Genomic DNA, 15,515 nt, shown 5'->3' with positions numbered 1-15,515 from the left:
TCCGTGTGATTTGTTTTGTGGCTGTGAAAGATGGGAGTAAAATTCTCGCACGCTATTTTATTCACGTCGCGTCACAATCACAGTAAAGATATTGCCGAGAAACTTGGCGATACTCCAGCAGCGCTCGGCGTCGAGCGCTCAGTAATGCACTTAATCACACTCGGTAAGCATATGACGGTTACACGATTAATTCCGCCGAGCCCCGCCCCGTGTGCAGCTAGACCCGACCGGCTCATTAACCAGCTCGGCTGAGGCGTCCCCACTTGTTCGCAGTAGCTTCAGTAGCGGTAACAGCACCGCCAATACAATCACTCAGTCATCAACGTTCATTAAAACACTCGCGCCGCGCACCAAGTGCGTTTCTTAAACGATAAAGTCTTTCAGCAAAGCAACAGTAAGGCGACGGATGGGTTGGGTATGGGACCACGCGCGGGCAGGCGCCGCGCCGGGAACACTTCTCGTCCCACCCGGCACACGCAGCACTCGTAACTCTCACTCCCGCAGTCTGTCTTTGGGTGCGGCCGCACCGGGGCGGTCACGTGACTCGGCGCGGCGGTGGCGGCGGTTCAGCCAGCTGGTCACGTGGGCTGCAGCTTCTGGAAGGTGTTGGCCATCTCGAGGACGCGCGAGCTGCGAGGGGCCGGCGCGCGGGCTGGTGCCAGGGTGTCGGGCTGTGGGAAAGACAATATCGGTTACTGGAGGTTCAAGACCCAGTGACCAGTTATATAGACGTTGAGAGAGACTAGCAGCATACCGCTCAACCCCAAGAGTCATCTCGGCAGAGCCATTCCATTGTTGAACTTACAAGGTCAGTTTAAATGAAATATCAAAACAATAGGTATACTCGTATGATAAATTGCAATGGAAATTTAAAAGTAGCACCTGATACAAATGACGTTCGTGTCACCTTCCTTTTACTCACCTCAATGATGATCTCCTTGTGTCCCAGTTTGCGCATGGTCTGCTGCTCCCTCTGCTCGCGCTGTTCCCTTCTCTCCCGGACCAGTTTTAGCCAGTCGGCAGTCGGCGCTCCCTCCTCGGGCTGAACCGACCGCCTGTGCTCCCCACTGGGCCCGGCCGCCGCTGAGGCCGCCGACACCGAGCGAGGGGTCTCGGGGGTCGCCTTGACACGCGGTGGTTCAGTCACCACAGCGGGGGTGTCTGTAACAGCCGCCGAGGGCGACGGGCGCGGCTGGGTGGGCGGTGCCGGTTTCCGCGGTCTCTCGGGTCTCTCCGGCCGGACCGGCGCGGTCTCGGTCGGTATCGGACCGATGGAAGGCGGTCCCGCCTCTCGGACCGTCGGGCTCTTCGGTCCGCCGACCGGCATGCTTACGGAGCGTTGGTTCCAGACTGAACGCGCCTCTGAAGGCGAGACAGACGCAGTCTCCGCCGCAGGTTTGGGTCGGTCCGAGTCCTTCTCTTCAGTCGACACCCGCAGTGGGTCCTCAACTGGCGAGGTGGGTGTCGATAGTTTCGGCGCCGACTCCTCAGAGTTGACTGACTTCAGAGAGCGCCGTTTGAACACCTTTAGGAGTTCAGAGTCGGGGGAAGTGCTGGTGGCAGCGGCGGCGGGTGGCGGGGGCCTTCGACGCAGCACCACAGGCTCTGAATCATCCGAGTCCTGTGTGCTCTGTCTGCCCAGGGAGGAATTCCGGGAGGACTCCGGCGTCCTCACCGAGGAGAGGACATGGCGGGCCGGTACCTCCGGCGCTGCCTTATGGCTCTTCGGAGACGCGGGTGCCTCAGACTCCGTCTTGACGGTACTGCCCACACTGTCCTCGTGATCTGACTGGGTGCTAGCACGAGACTGACGGGGGCTGTGCTTCTCAACGAGCACAACCTCTGGGATATCATTTGTCATGCAATCAAACTTGTGGTCAGGTTTAGCATCCGCCTTTTTCTCATTTTTCTTAGCGTCCACCTTTTTCTCCGCCATTACCTCTGCCTTCTCCTTCTCCTCAGCTTTCGCTGTCGGTTTGGAGAGGCTCTCCCTCGGTTTTGGTTTGGGCACCACCACCTGTGTGGTCATGGCTGACGGCGTCTCCACCCGATGCAGATGAACCCTCATAAACTCGGGCGTCCTGTCACCCTCCTCCCCCGACGAGGTCCTCTCAACTGGCGAGTGTCGGGACGCCTCTGAGGAGGGAGACGAAGGGGGAGCGTCTGCTGAACGGACGGCAGGCTCCGTCTCTGAGGTCGTCCTCGGCTTCACCGGAACGTCAGGCCTGTCCTGTGTCGCCGGAGAAGTAGAGAGAATGGACGTCTCTTGGTTGATGAGATCGTCACACCGTCCACTATCCGAAGCGGCGCTCTCAACACTCTCTGCCAGACTCTTTCTCGATCCGGACCGATCGCTCGCTTTGCTGCTGGACGCGCTTTCCGGGCGTCCACTGCCGGTTTCCTCGCGGTCGCTCTCCTGACCAACCGAATCCCGCGACCCTTCCACCTTCGCCTCCACAACCGACTCCGAGCTGCCACTCCTGCTCACATCCTCCTCACTCTTTCCGTTCTCGCTGGCCTCCGAACTCCCCCGCTCTACCTCGACCTCACTGCTGGTACCACTCAGCCTCTCAGACGAGCCAGCCGGGGAAGCAGCCACCTCGTCACACCCCTCGCCGATCCTCGCGCTGTCAGCGGCACTGACTGCGGGGTCGGCGGCGGGGGCCGGGCGGGGCAGTTCCACCGGCTCAGTGCGGTCGGCAGCCAGCAGCATGGCAGAGTCCAGAGAGCGTGGGCCAGAGTCTGGCGGGGGAGCGGGCTCAGCGCCGCCAAACACCAGCGCAGAGGCGCGTCGGCGCTGCGCCGCTGTCGGCTGTGACGGGAAGAGAGCGTGGCCGCCTGGTGGGGAGCCACCGGGGGCGGATAGGGTCGGGTCGGCGCTGCTGGCCGGACGACGGACCGGTTTAGCCCGCGCCGGTCGCAGAGGGACCATTGAAGACGGGCCGCTCGGTGGCATCGAGGCCCTCTGCAGTTCCTCTGTAATCCAGGGCGGGGTGGGAGGCCTGTCCTCCTCCGCCGCGAGAGGCGGAGGAGACTTCCTCAGTTCATCTTTCACCCACGGCGGGGTCGTTTTTGTCTTTTCTTCAGCTGGCGGCGTCTTTGGCTGTTCTTTGATCCAAGTCTTACGAAGTTCATGCCCAGACGATGGCGGAGTTTTCCGCTGTTCCTCTTTCACCCAAGACGGCGTTCGCTGTACCTCCTCCTCACCAGAAGAGGAAGACCTAGCCTCCTTCACATAAGTCTTTCTCAGCTCGTGGCCAGAGCCTGTTGATGCCTCTCGAGGTGGAGACCGACGCAGTTCCTCCATCCAGGAGAGCTTCTGACTGCCTGAGCTGCGACGAAGCGGAGAGGAACGTTCCTCCTCCGTCCTCTCAGGAGTCTCCCGGCGGCGTCTGAGAACAGGCGGGGATTCCTCATGCTCCTCCTGTTCCTGCGACTGCTCCTGATCATTCTCCTCCGGCTCCTCGGGATTGATCTCCACAGGAGCGACCTCGGCGGGTGTCTCTTGGTCAGGGATCGACTCCAGCGACCGCGGCTCATCGTCAACTGACGTTTTGGGAGCCGGCGGCTCGGACTGCTCAGCACCCTCACTGCCCTGTGACACCGACCGTGACCCCGTGCGGAGTATCGACCGAGGACGAACAGTGACCTCAGGTGACCTCTGAGCCTGCTCCTCCTGTCGCACTTCCTCCTCCTGAGGACTGGCCGGAGCCTTGTCCTCCTCGGCGCGAGCCATTTCCTCCCTCCTGGCCGCCAGAAGACCGGCCTCCTTCATCTCCCTGGCCAGAGCAGCCGCTGACTGTTTTCTCTCCTTCACCACGGGGTTCTCTGGAGGTTTGTCCACCACGTCCGGCTCTGAGGCGACCTCTGCCGGCGGCGCCGAGCGAACGCTCTCCAGGGACACCGGAGGTCGAGCCGGCTCCGGCTCGGGCGCCTTGACGACCGCCTCCCGCTTCTCTTTGTCCTCCTGAGAGACATCGCTGCGCGGCTGGGGACGCGGTGCCTCCTCTGTCTCTTTCCCAGTCTTACGTTTCCTTCCACTGCGCCGGGAGCCGAACAGACGGCTAAAGAAGCCGCCCTCCGACTTCTTCTCCGGGGCCGGCTCCGAGGTGTCCCGACCCCAGAGTTTGCGCGGTGACAGGTCACGCAGGCGACGATCGGCGATTGTAGAGCGGGAGCGCTGCACGGGAGTGGCACGCTCGGCGACCCCGGCGGCGGGGAGGGTGGCCCGACCACGCTCGGTGCCGGCGGCGGGAGCACCTGTGGGCACAGGGAGAGACGGTGTCAGAGGTGACATGATGGATAGCAACAAACAGACACATGTTTGAACGGAACACTGGCCAATCATGACAGACTTTATTGCGAAGGTTGAACTTATTGAAGAAACGACGCGGAGGGATAGTCTGGGGGCCATGAACAGTTAGATGCTTAAAAAATAACTGCCAAGTAGCTCGGCAACAAAAGAGACATCGCAACTAGTTAGAACTTACGTCCGATTTTTTTTTATCAAAATTGAATAGCTGTTAGCCTCCGCACTACCCTGCACTTGACCTTAATTGAACCACAATTTAACACGTCATGCTACGATAAAACCACTACCGAAAGCCGTGACAGAACCGACCTAAATCGAATCAGATCAGGGCCAGCACGGACTAAAACAGATCAAACGAATCAGAGCTAGCCCACGAGACAGAAGCCGTTTAATGCTCCTGCAGAAGCCGCCAAAGCCGGCACAGCCTCGACCTTCCCCTCCATATAACGTGACTTAAAGTCACGGACCGGTCTGAACACGGTCATGATAATCACGACCGTCACAATGCCATGATCCATAACGGCGTGTCACGATGCCCATTACGCAACCTGTCAAGATTGTTACGTCGGCCATCATCGAGTTCGTCACCTCCTACTTTACTAAACCAGCATTCAGCTTGGACAACTCCCATTTCATCCCTCAACATGCGTTTGTCACATCTCCAGCCACACTGTGCCCTACCGCACAACACATGCCTTTTTTCAACCTTACCATCCACCCCTACATCTCACCCTGGTCAGCGTTGCCGCCGTTCCGTTCCTCCGTCTTTCCAGCCGGCGGCGACTGTTCAGCTCCCTCCTCTTCAACAGTGGCCGGCAGACTGGCCGCGGCGGCCGGACGACGCGGTCGGGACGCCCCGTGGTTCCGTTTGGGTCGCACTGCGATCCTGTGTTTGGCCGCGGCGTGGCTCAGTACACCCGGGGGACGCGGCTCCGCAGAGTCTGGAAGACGGGGAGAAGGCGTTGTGAGGGTGAGCACTGAGCATGGGATAGAATTATGGTCCCTTAGTAAATTAATTACAAAAAACATAGGGAATGAAGATATTCATAAAAGAAAACGAAATACACCACGGAAGCTCCATATCAACCAAATATATGATACAGTTGGTTATTATTCTTACTACGAATATATCATACCGTTAAAATTAAAAAAGTTATGACATTTACACAAAAATATGACGATAAAAGCGCTATGACGGCTATTCAGAAAAAAAGCTCCTGGTGTGCACGTTCAGCGTAGCTCTGTGAGAGATCACACAAAGCCATCACGCTGTTCATTGCAAGCCATCAGATAAGAGGGTCAGATACGCCACCCGACACGGGTCAGTAGCGGTCCATGTGGCGCTGTAGCGGGTTGGAAGCGTTGAAAGATCTAGGACACACGCTAGCGATCACCGATTTATCACCAAGGACAGCCCATTCGATGTGAAACGCTATAGTGGACATTTGATGACCGTTTGACGTTTCATGTCTCATGGTTTATCAAACCTCTTTCGTTACCAGTTCCCAAGACTTTCGGTTCGGCTCTGACGACCATACCGATGTCAGACGATGCTATCGACAGCAGCGAAATCAGACGATTCTCACGCCGATTTCGATTGAGCACACGGGTGAGCAGCTAGCACCTTATCAGTTGAGGCTGAGTGATCTCACTAACCAAACAGTGGACGCTGCTGAGTTTAGAGTGAGTTGAGTGTGAGTTGAGTTGGCCTCACCTTGGTCACGGGAGAGCGACACACGACTCGAGTTGTCTGAGAGTGGTCCGAAGATGTCATCATCCGTGCCGGTGCCGGTGCCGGAGCTATAGATGGAGAGCATGGAGCCATCGCTGCACGAGCCGCCGGACTTGCCCGTCGGGGTCTGCCGGAGGGGAAACAGGGCGACATTAGTCATAGGTCAAGGAACAAACGTCAACAATGGTCATCAGCCATCGGTCATAGGTCACTGGTCAGTGGTCACAGACAGACGGTGACCGAAGGCACGGGACACAAGCTAGGATTTAAAAGCGCGCAACAAGCAGTGTCACGCTGCAGGTCATGCTCCAAGAAACAAAGACGTGAATATTAAATGTGTCACAGGTGACCTCCGTACCGATCACGTACAGAGTTTATGAACCGTGACTCACTGTCACGAAGTGCATGTCGCGACACTTTACAGCATAAAAGGCCGTTGTAAAACGCATGGCTTAGAGCTTTCAACGTGACAAGTCAATACATGATGCATAACTCGAGCCCTTTCCCTCCTTGTCACCTTACTGTTCGAATCAAGTGCGAATCCCTGACAACAGCGAATCTCACGACAGCTAAACTGTGCGTGATTCATCACTATCAGCGTTCGACCCCGTCCGTGACTGCTTGAATAGCCCGGTGATGTGACCTTGTACGGTAGTTAGCGTTCGCTGTCGTTGACATGGGCGTGGGGATTGGATAGTCTCGGTCGGGTAGTTCACAGAAGCCGCTTCTATTGACGCCGAGTTCACGGTGACTCAGAGCGGTGACGGCACAAAAGTACATTGGTCGTAAACATGGACCGAAGGACAAGGTCAGGGCCATCGGGGGTTCAGGGTGAGCTGTATAACACTAATGTGAGGTTTAAGTCATTAATCAAATTAAAAAGTGGAGAATTAAGGTCACATGCATGAAGTAGGGTCACATACAGTCGGCTTACCATGAACGAATGAGTTTCACTTTAATTGTCCTCTGCAAGAGGCTTTAACCGCAGTAGGTATTTTGCATCCAATTTATCGTCACGGGGAAATGTGACAACCACATGACCACTTTGTTAACCACAGAAAACCCAAAGTTCTCACAAACTTGTCACCTAGAATAAACAAACATCCATTCATCATTCAACATGATCTCAAGACTGTCAACCAGACATATCCATAATCTAACCCTACTGATTATGTTTTGACAGGTCTCGTCTGTTCGCCTGTTGATGCAGCTCAGCGTTAAGCTAGCTTTCCACAAATACCATGCCGGCTTCACGTGACCGATTGGATAACGGTAGCTCGGCCTGACCGGCTGCCGGCCTGGCTCCGAGGTAGGGTTGGTTACCACGTTATGCCTTTGAACTCAGGCTGCTAATGTCAGCAACATCTGGTGGGGCCGAAGGTAGCCGGTAGGGTCAAGAGCGGCGGTTGTAGTCGACGTTAATGAGGGTGGCAGACGGGCAAAGACGGCGGTGAGGCGGGGGCGGCAGTGGCGGAGAGCGGATACAGTGGCGGCGGTGGGAGTTTGTTCCACTCCATTAATCGAACTGCTGCCGAACGGTGCGCCAGCCGGCGGCAGCAGCTGGTCGGATGGTCTGTTTCCCGAACACACGGCCGGTCATAGTCAGCGAACCGTGCCGTCTAATTTAATTCCGTCTGGTGGTAGCCGATTTACGGAACGAGGAATGGCTGATGTCGGTGGGCCCGGCAAATCAGTTGGGTTTACATGGCACGAGAATGACGTACATACCATACAAATAATCTATACCTGCGAAACGAATGGACTTACTAGTCGAAACTGGTACATCATCAAATGTTCAATGCCTAATGGTCACTGTTCAGTCGTTCAAAATACCAGCGACGGCCTAAACAAACATTGCACCCAGCCAGGGACTGCAACGGGCGGTCGACCCGTAACACCAACATTGTCCTGCTGATGCCCCTAAGCCCGCCACGGATGAACGACTATCGGCGATACCCGCGATCTAAGAGCAGCCACCTGCCGAGTCTGAGGGCTGCTCCGAGCCCAACGGACCAACACGCCCTAAATGCGGGGATTGACGACATGGGCTGCAAGATCACACTACGCTGATAAAGAGTTCAGGGTTGCTGGTGCAGAGGCGCTGTCGAGATCACCAACAGTTCGATAAACAGCCTGAGGTTACCGATAGCAGTTGGGAACTCGACGCCCTGACAGTGGATGGGCTTTATCGGGGTGTTTGTTTTATCTAACAGCCATGGCATGGTTAGACATGGTATGTAGTTTTCTTTTCTGTTATATGAGTTATTGCCCCCTCAAGTCAACATAGAATAAGCTTTCCCCAACATTTGGGTTTGTTGACTTTGTCGAGAAAAACATCAATAGTTTCCTAAAAAGCACTTGGAAGGTTTTGGCCTTCTCATTCTCAACGTCGTTTGATCCACGAGTTAAGCGGTAAACAATGAGAATGCACGGACAAAGGCCACGAGCATCATTATTGTTATACCAGGGTCATCGAACGATGCCCTGGTATAAAGCAAGAGAGCAGCACCATCGTTCATCATATAATACTGTTATTCCTCGGTCAAATGCCTTCATCTTCCTGCTCCATGATAAACGAATCAGCCACGGGTACCGCACCAATCTCGGACTATACCTCCCCCGCTGAGAGCTCCCGTGGAGGGCAGGTCAGCCCGTATTGTGCTCCCGTGACCCGTGACCCGTGACCTCTGACCCGTGACCGTCCATCAGCAGGGTACCGTTCGGGGCCATATCGGTCGGTCGGCCGGCCGCCGCCGTATCGGTAGTATAAGTTACCGCGATTGACTGCTCTGATAGACGGGAGGGCGGGGGAGGGGCGGCGGTACACCGTTACCCGACCACTCGCTGACCCAGCTCGGCTCGGCCCGGCGCTGCCCACTGCCCAGCGCTGCCAGTCAGCCGCCCGGCTGCCCGCTACTCGCAAGCTACCGCTGCTCAGCATGGAGAAGCCAGACGGCAGTAGTTTGAGTTGGCCGGCCAGCTGTGGCAGAGTATAGTCTGTAGAAGAGCTGGGAAGACGGAACGGAGAAGAAGCCAGGTGGTTGATGGGTTAGACTGAGGTAACCGACCTGAATAGACTGATATTGAGGATTGAAATACTGATTTATGGGGAAAGTTCATAGAGAAGATGGATATGCATTGCTGATATAAATGCCATAACAGTAAGACAGCTTAACCGCTGAGATATTGATGGACCTGACAGCAAAGTAATGTCACATACCTCAGAATGACGGCCATAAACGGTTCAGTAAGCTGTAAAAACCAGCCTAGCAGCTCAGCTATGAGCCTAATTCGTTTCCGGCGAATTAGTAAATAACTAAACTAATAATATGTACAAAACAACAGGCCATTAGGCAGCTAACACAGGTCATCCGGTCAAGCCGAAGCAACTAGCCGACCGAGCTCGGTGAACTGGTATTCCCGTTACGGTGTGCCGCGAGGCAGCCCATTGTTTACTGCTGATCAGCCATGCACAGTGCACGTCGGCGGCTGGCGGTGTCGGCAGGCGCCGGTCGGCTGAGCTAGAGGGTGATGAACGGACGGCAGCGACCCCGCCCAGGTCACAGAGTGTCAGACGGCGCCAGAGGCGACTGTTGTGGTGTATAGGGCGGTGTAGAGTTAAGTGTTGAGTGTTGACGGTGTGACTTCCCGATGAGATTAATTTGTGTGCGACCAATAGGTCAACTCCAGCTACCTTAGAAAGTACTTGCTTTGCCAGCGGTCCGTTTAAAGGAAAAGGGCCACCTTTAACATGGGGATTGAAACTGAGATAGCCATCTTGTAGCCCGTGTCCGAAAACCTTCCTGTCTACCTCCTTACGGCCGATTTCGGCCTCCATTCGTAGTTATCGGCAATTTTAAAAGAAAATACGCCAGGAATGCGTCCTTATCCCAGGAATGCGTTCTTATCCGACAATACAGCCACCCGCGGCGAGGCTTTGGTTTTTTACCAATCAGCTCCAACCAGCTCAGCTTTAACCAATCAGCTTATCTGACACTATTTATAGTCACCGTGATCTGACACAATCCGACGAGTCTGTCTTCTGAACGCTGATTGGCTTGAGTGTGACGTCATCGCTATGCCATCATACAGTAGGTGCCGTAGAGAGTATCAACATAGTACCAATATGTTAAATAGTTTTAAATACTTTTTAGCGAATTGTGCACCTCTGGCACCAGTTTTAAAAAGAAAATGAAAAATAATAATGTCAAAATGAAAAACAACGATATCTTCATATTTCACGAAGGTGGCCCTTTTCCTTTAAGGAAAATTCATAATCAGATAGCCAGAATTGTTCGGATTGTGTAATTCGCCCCGAAGAAGATTTACAAGCTTTCGGAAGCTAGACCCACCCATCTAAAGCCGCTGAAAGCCTGTCCCACTCAACTGTCGGTGCACACCCAGTATCCGCATGATAAATCGCTGGTCATCATTAGTTGTCAACGCGCTGGCATCAGCATACAGCAGCCATCATAACAATCTAAGAGCTAACGGAGACCGGCGGGTCCACTCTGTCGCCTGTCGTTGACCTGAGCTCTTGGGTACGGCACTCAGCAGCCACTGCGAGAGGCTTTGGTCGGTGCAGGCGGTGCAGGCGGGTCGGCGGCCCGGCAGAGTGGAGGTGTACGGGGTTGTGTACCGAGCGCACTATAACTGCACATCGGGATGGGATGAAGCCGAACGGACAGAGGGGATCCGAGAGTCAGAGAGCCGAGACCGAACCGAGAGACAAGCAAAACGATAGTCATGCAAAGTGCCGAGAGGCGAGCAGAGAACCGTACACACTTTGATACCCAAAACTGAGAAATCCAAGATAGTCGAGCCAACGTGCTGGTCAAATCGGCGATAAGTGAAGAAAAAAAGGTCAACGTGTGATTGGACAAATAGCTGGGAGAGAAGAATCAAGAGTCGAACAATGAACAATGAATGAACAGGAACGGCAAACTACCAGGAGACAGCCAGATTTTGTTTGACCTTGATGCCAAAACACCATCCAGTACAGCACCAGCAGGCATAGACAGCAACAATATCAGCGCACTGCGGAGAACAGTAGCGAAGCTGACCGGATGTTGACCAGATGCAGGCGGTACTTCTGCCATGTCAGCGGGTGGCTCGATTCACAGGCGCCCGGCGGGAGAGGGAGGCTAATGACACCCCACAAAGGGACGCCGCCCGAGGAACACAGGTGTAAGTGGACCACTAGCGGCGCCGGCACGGGATGGTAATTGCTGTTATCATACGAGACACGGTAGCCGGGCACCCGCTCGGCGCTCATTTTCGGCCAATTACCACTAAGTGCTGGGACAAATCAGGCCAGGTTGCAGAAGGAAATGATACAACGACTGTGATTATATCACGCAGCAGTATTTATGTGACGGTAATAATGATATTGCGCACCCGATTTATACCTAGTTGAGTCGTAGAAAACATTGCTTGGACGGGATGAATATTGCGTGTAGGGACGAACCGGCCTAATTTCATCATTCAGCGCCCCTATCAGCTGATCTATTGAAGACAAAACAAAAGTGAAAGAGAAAAATATCTGGTTCCTCAGCTCAACATCAATAATAACGTAGATACAAAGACATTAAATAAACGCAACCTTTTATGGCTATTGTTGCTATGTTGCAATATAATCCAACAACAGTCCATATCACAAGAAAAATGAAGCGGAAACTGAATGACATGCTATATGATATCCAGTCATCTCAGTCCACGAAGCAGACCAATCCCTCGTGTCCGCAGCCTCCACTATCCTGGCACCAGGCAGGTGATACGATCACTACGCGTCGCACCCTGTGGTGACGCACCTCTCTAGGCGGTTCGAGCATACTCCCGCTCCCTGACACGACACGGCGCTCCCTGCAGGGCCAGACAGTGTCCTGTTGTACACGGTTTACGGTTCTCAGCCACTTCACATCTCCCTCTTCAATTCTACTCTCACCTCTTCCTCTCCAGCACCTATTGTTGCTACCGTGGTACTATCCTACATATGCACTTATTATAGTTACCGTTCACTCTTTAAAGGTTCGGAAATGTCAACGACGGGAAAACTGTACTTTCGGTAATGCTGCGCAGTGCGCGCCTGGGAACTACGCTCAATGAATTTCAGACAACATAAAACGCCTGTTTGCATTGTGTAGCTAGGACCAAATGGAGTAAGTTTCACGAGCAATTATGATCATCCACCACAAGCTGTCACGTCCGAGAAAGCGTGTCTCGGTTTCGGAACGCGGTCACGGAGCATTACCCGTTCTCCCGACTGAACAATTATCAAGGTGAAGCGCGTGCACCACTTAGCCTCGCGTGTCCAATACCAGCTGGCAGGATGGCAAGAAAGCACTCGATGTGTCAGATCAAGATAGTGACTTGTACTTACATGCATTAGGGGTAGGTTACAACTTGTAAGACAGCGATGACATTAAAAATCCATTATGTGATATGCTCACGCTGGTTTAACACTTTCTTGTTCTTGGCAGTTCTGTAAATAGCCCACCGCAACGCCGGATGGAGATACATAAGCAAGTTAATCAATTTAGCTCTAGGAAAATAACAGCAACTACCACCACTAGCAGAGTGCCTCCTTGAACAGAAGGAGGTGCCCCGGGATCCTATCCAGCCTCCCATCCGAAGAGGAACCACTCTCCAATTCTAGCATCCCATTCCCACCGTCTTCGGCCTCACCTTTGACGTGTGTAGCGGGCCGTCGGGCGGTGTCGCAGGTGACCTCGGCAGACCGGAATCGTCATCGACGTCATCGCCGCGCTTCTTGGTGAGCACACTGCGCAGCTCCGCCTGTGAGACAAACAGAGACATCGCCGCGTCACCGTCGGCTACAAAAGCACCGGCGGGTTCTCACAAACACCGCTTGGCTCTCACAAACACCGGGTTCTCACAAACACAAGCACCGCGCTCGCTGCGCCTGGATCGAACACAGCCCTGGTCAGTCAGAACAACACTGGAACAGACACCGCACAGCTCGACTCTGTGTAGGGAAACTGGCACATGAACCGGAGGACAGAGGCTTATAGATGACGTCACCCGGCTGCAGGGGCTGGTCATTTGTGTTGGTCCGAGTTTTCCTGGCGCTGGGACACAAGGAGCGGGGGGGGGGGGGTCGCAGGGTCAGCAGTGACCACTTTCCGTCTGAGGCGGGCAGACAGCGGGTGCCATTCGCAGAGACACACCTCAGCTGGCGTAGCCAGTACCCAACTATATCAGTTGATCAAGGTCGGGCGGTGGTTTACCCGCATGGTGCCACGCTTTTATCGGAGATTTTCACTGCCGCCCACGTCTGGCGGGTACGCGGCTCCGGCCGCTGACCTATAACTGCAGAGCGCTGCAAGCTCTCTGGAATGATGTCGACAGCTGGCACACAGGCAGCCAGCTCGGCATCGCGTGACGAGGCGCTCCGAAAAGAACAGACTGTCGGCCGGAGGCTGGGCACGCCCGGGAAGTTTGGTCACTCAGCAACTCGCGGAGTGATGGGAGTGAAGGGTCAGCCACACCCAGCAGGTTGGCCAATGACCCAGCGTGGAGCTCCAGTTCACCTGTACTGACTGGCCGTCCCATTTGGTCGCCGCTCTGCATAAAAGCGGGACCCGAATACAGGACACAGCGAGGTCGGCATACAATTCGACGGGCGGGAGGCGGACAGGCGGACAGGCGGGCGAAGACGCGGGCAGGCGGGCGGACAACAGGATGCATACGGGCAGACAGGCGGACGGGCGGACAGGCGGGAGGGCGGGCGTTTGGAGCGCGCGGTGGGTCAAGTGGGCGGGCGGGCAGGCTGTAATACATAAAATCGGGTCACAGAGACAAAGCCGGAGCCAGGCGAGCCGACAACAACAGAGGAGAGCCGCTCAGCCAACATTTGAATAGGACTTGGAACACCCAGGTAGATGACTCAGTGAGTGATTTTATTCAGGGAGCACCCACGTGATTTGCAAATATAATGAGCCCGCTGAAACGCCTGTTGACAGAGCTACGACAAACGAAGGATGCTTGCATACTGATAAGAATGACCAGCTTTGATCACAAAGGAGAAAAGACCAGTTTTTATTGCTGTTAAGCTATTATAGAACTGCTAAGCCAAAGCAAGGGTATATGTTAGGGTCTACCAAACACAGACGTCACACCTATCTCTCATGCTAAAAAATGCAAAACAATGTGGTAGATTTTAGTTCGGAAGTTAAAATAATCAAAATTGCAGGGTCAGATAACCGCAAAACCACGCATGGCTACAGAATATGTCACTGCCACGTAACACTGAAACCTTATATCCGTTCGACGGACCGCCAAATACAGGTCACACTGGGAGGTGTGCTCCGTGAGCTTCAACGAAACGCCGACTGTTTGTTTCGACCCAAATCAACAAACACTCCTGCGGGCACTGCGCCACTGCCAGCTAAACAATACCAGACGGGGCCTCACGGCCACCACCGACCGGCCGGGCCGGGACAACCAGTTCGACCTTTTTGGTTCAGTGGTACACCGCGCAACTTACGATCATTGAGTGGGATGTTTGAGATGCAGTTTCACATACTTCTGGGAAAAGTAGTGAGCACTTATAGTCAACTGTAAAGGAACTGACCCGGCAAACTTAAAAAAAAAACTCGAAAAAGTAACTGACGGCAGTCACTGAAGGACCTGTAAGTGGTCATTTTAAGCTCGTCTGTTTTTTACTAAAAAATATGAATAACGCTAGAGATCTAACGGCAAGGAGATAACGGAAAATAAAGAAATGAGCTGGTGCACCTAACCAGCCATAATTGTGTTGAAAATATTCAAAATATGACGGATGAAAATTCAAAGTAGGTACTCGCGATATCTTGGTACAAACGTAATGACCAAAATATGCCATACGTAAGTGGGAGAAGTATCTAAACTCGCCACAATGCAAGTGGCCTCTGCCTTCCTCCCAAACAAAGAGAATCCCACCATCCAGCCTTCAGCCGGCCAGGCCACATTGGTCATGCCAGGCCGCTCTGTCGGCAGGCGGGCCCGGCCGTCAATAGGCATCCCGGGGGCAGCGCGTTCCGTGACCTCTGACCTCTACAGAGCCGGATGTGGGTCACGCAGGGTCGCCAGCGTCGGCGCGGGAACCGGGAAGCGCCCGGTCGTGTGTTGTGGGTCGAGCAAGTAGGGAGGGAATGCGTCGCAGTCGAAAGTTATGGCTCGGGGATGTGGTTTCTGAAATGGAGAACGTGTTGAGTGGTGGTGATGCGGTCGGTTTTATTTGGGAAACCATGTACCGGCTGGCTTTATTTGGGAATATATATTCCCGACCGGGGCTGGGAAAATGCGTTTTATTCACCGAGGTTTTTGTGCGGAGGACCGAGTGCCGGTAGGCACGAGGTCCGTAGCCAAAAACCGAGGTGAATAAAATTGCATTTTCACAGCCCAAGGTTGGGAAGAGATTTACCACATGCCGTACCGGCGCAACAGTTAATATCATATTCATTTGATATT

At 54.1% G+C, this 15,515-nt stretch overlaps 1 protein-coding gene across 2 annotated transcripts in view; it reads right to left on the bottom strand.

Annotated features, from left to right (window-relative positions):
• Nucleotides 1-37: 37 nt before the first annotated feature.
• The window catches only part of LOC122375787 (serine/arginine repetitive matrix protein 1-like), a 31,486-nt gene continuing 16,008 nt past the window's right edge, over nucleotides 38-15,515 (bottom strand). For both annotated transcript variants that reach the window (XM_043355290.1, XM_043355291.1), the window contains 5 exons: nucleotides 12,729-12,839; nucleotides 6,027-6,171; nucleotides 5,044-5,253; nucleotides 923-4,260; nucleotides 38-671 (listed from right to left, as the gene is read on the bottom strand). In XM_043355290.1, the coding sequence (XP_043211225.1) occupies nucleotides 579-671; nucleotides 923-4,260; nucleotides 5,044-5,253; nucleotides 6,027-6,171; nucleotides 12,729-12,839 (3,897 nt within the window). In that variant the 3' untranslated portion in view covers nucleotides 38-578. The remainder of the gene's footprint in view (nucleotides 672-922; nucleotides 4,261-5,043; nucleotides 5,254-6,026; nucleotides 6,172-12,728; nucleotides 12,840-15,515) is intronic.

This window comes from Amphibalanus amphitrite, unplaced genomic scaffold, assembly GCF_019059575.1.
Source record: "Amphibalanus amphitrite isolate SeventyFive unplaced genomic scaffold, NRLGWU_Aamphi_draft 001920F_arrow, whole genome shotgun sequence".
Taxonomy (NCBI): Eukaryota; Metazoa; Arthropoda; class Thecostraca; order Balanomorpha; family Balanidae; genus Amphibalanus; species Amphibalanus amphitrite.
Note: the sequence above shows the minus strand (reverse complement) of the source record. Positions and strands in the feature narration are given on the sequence as shown.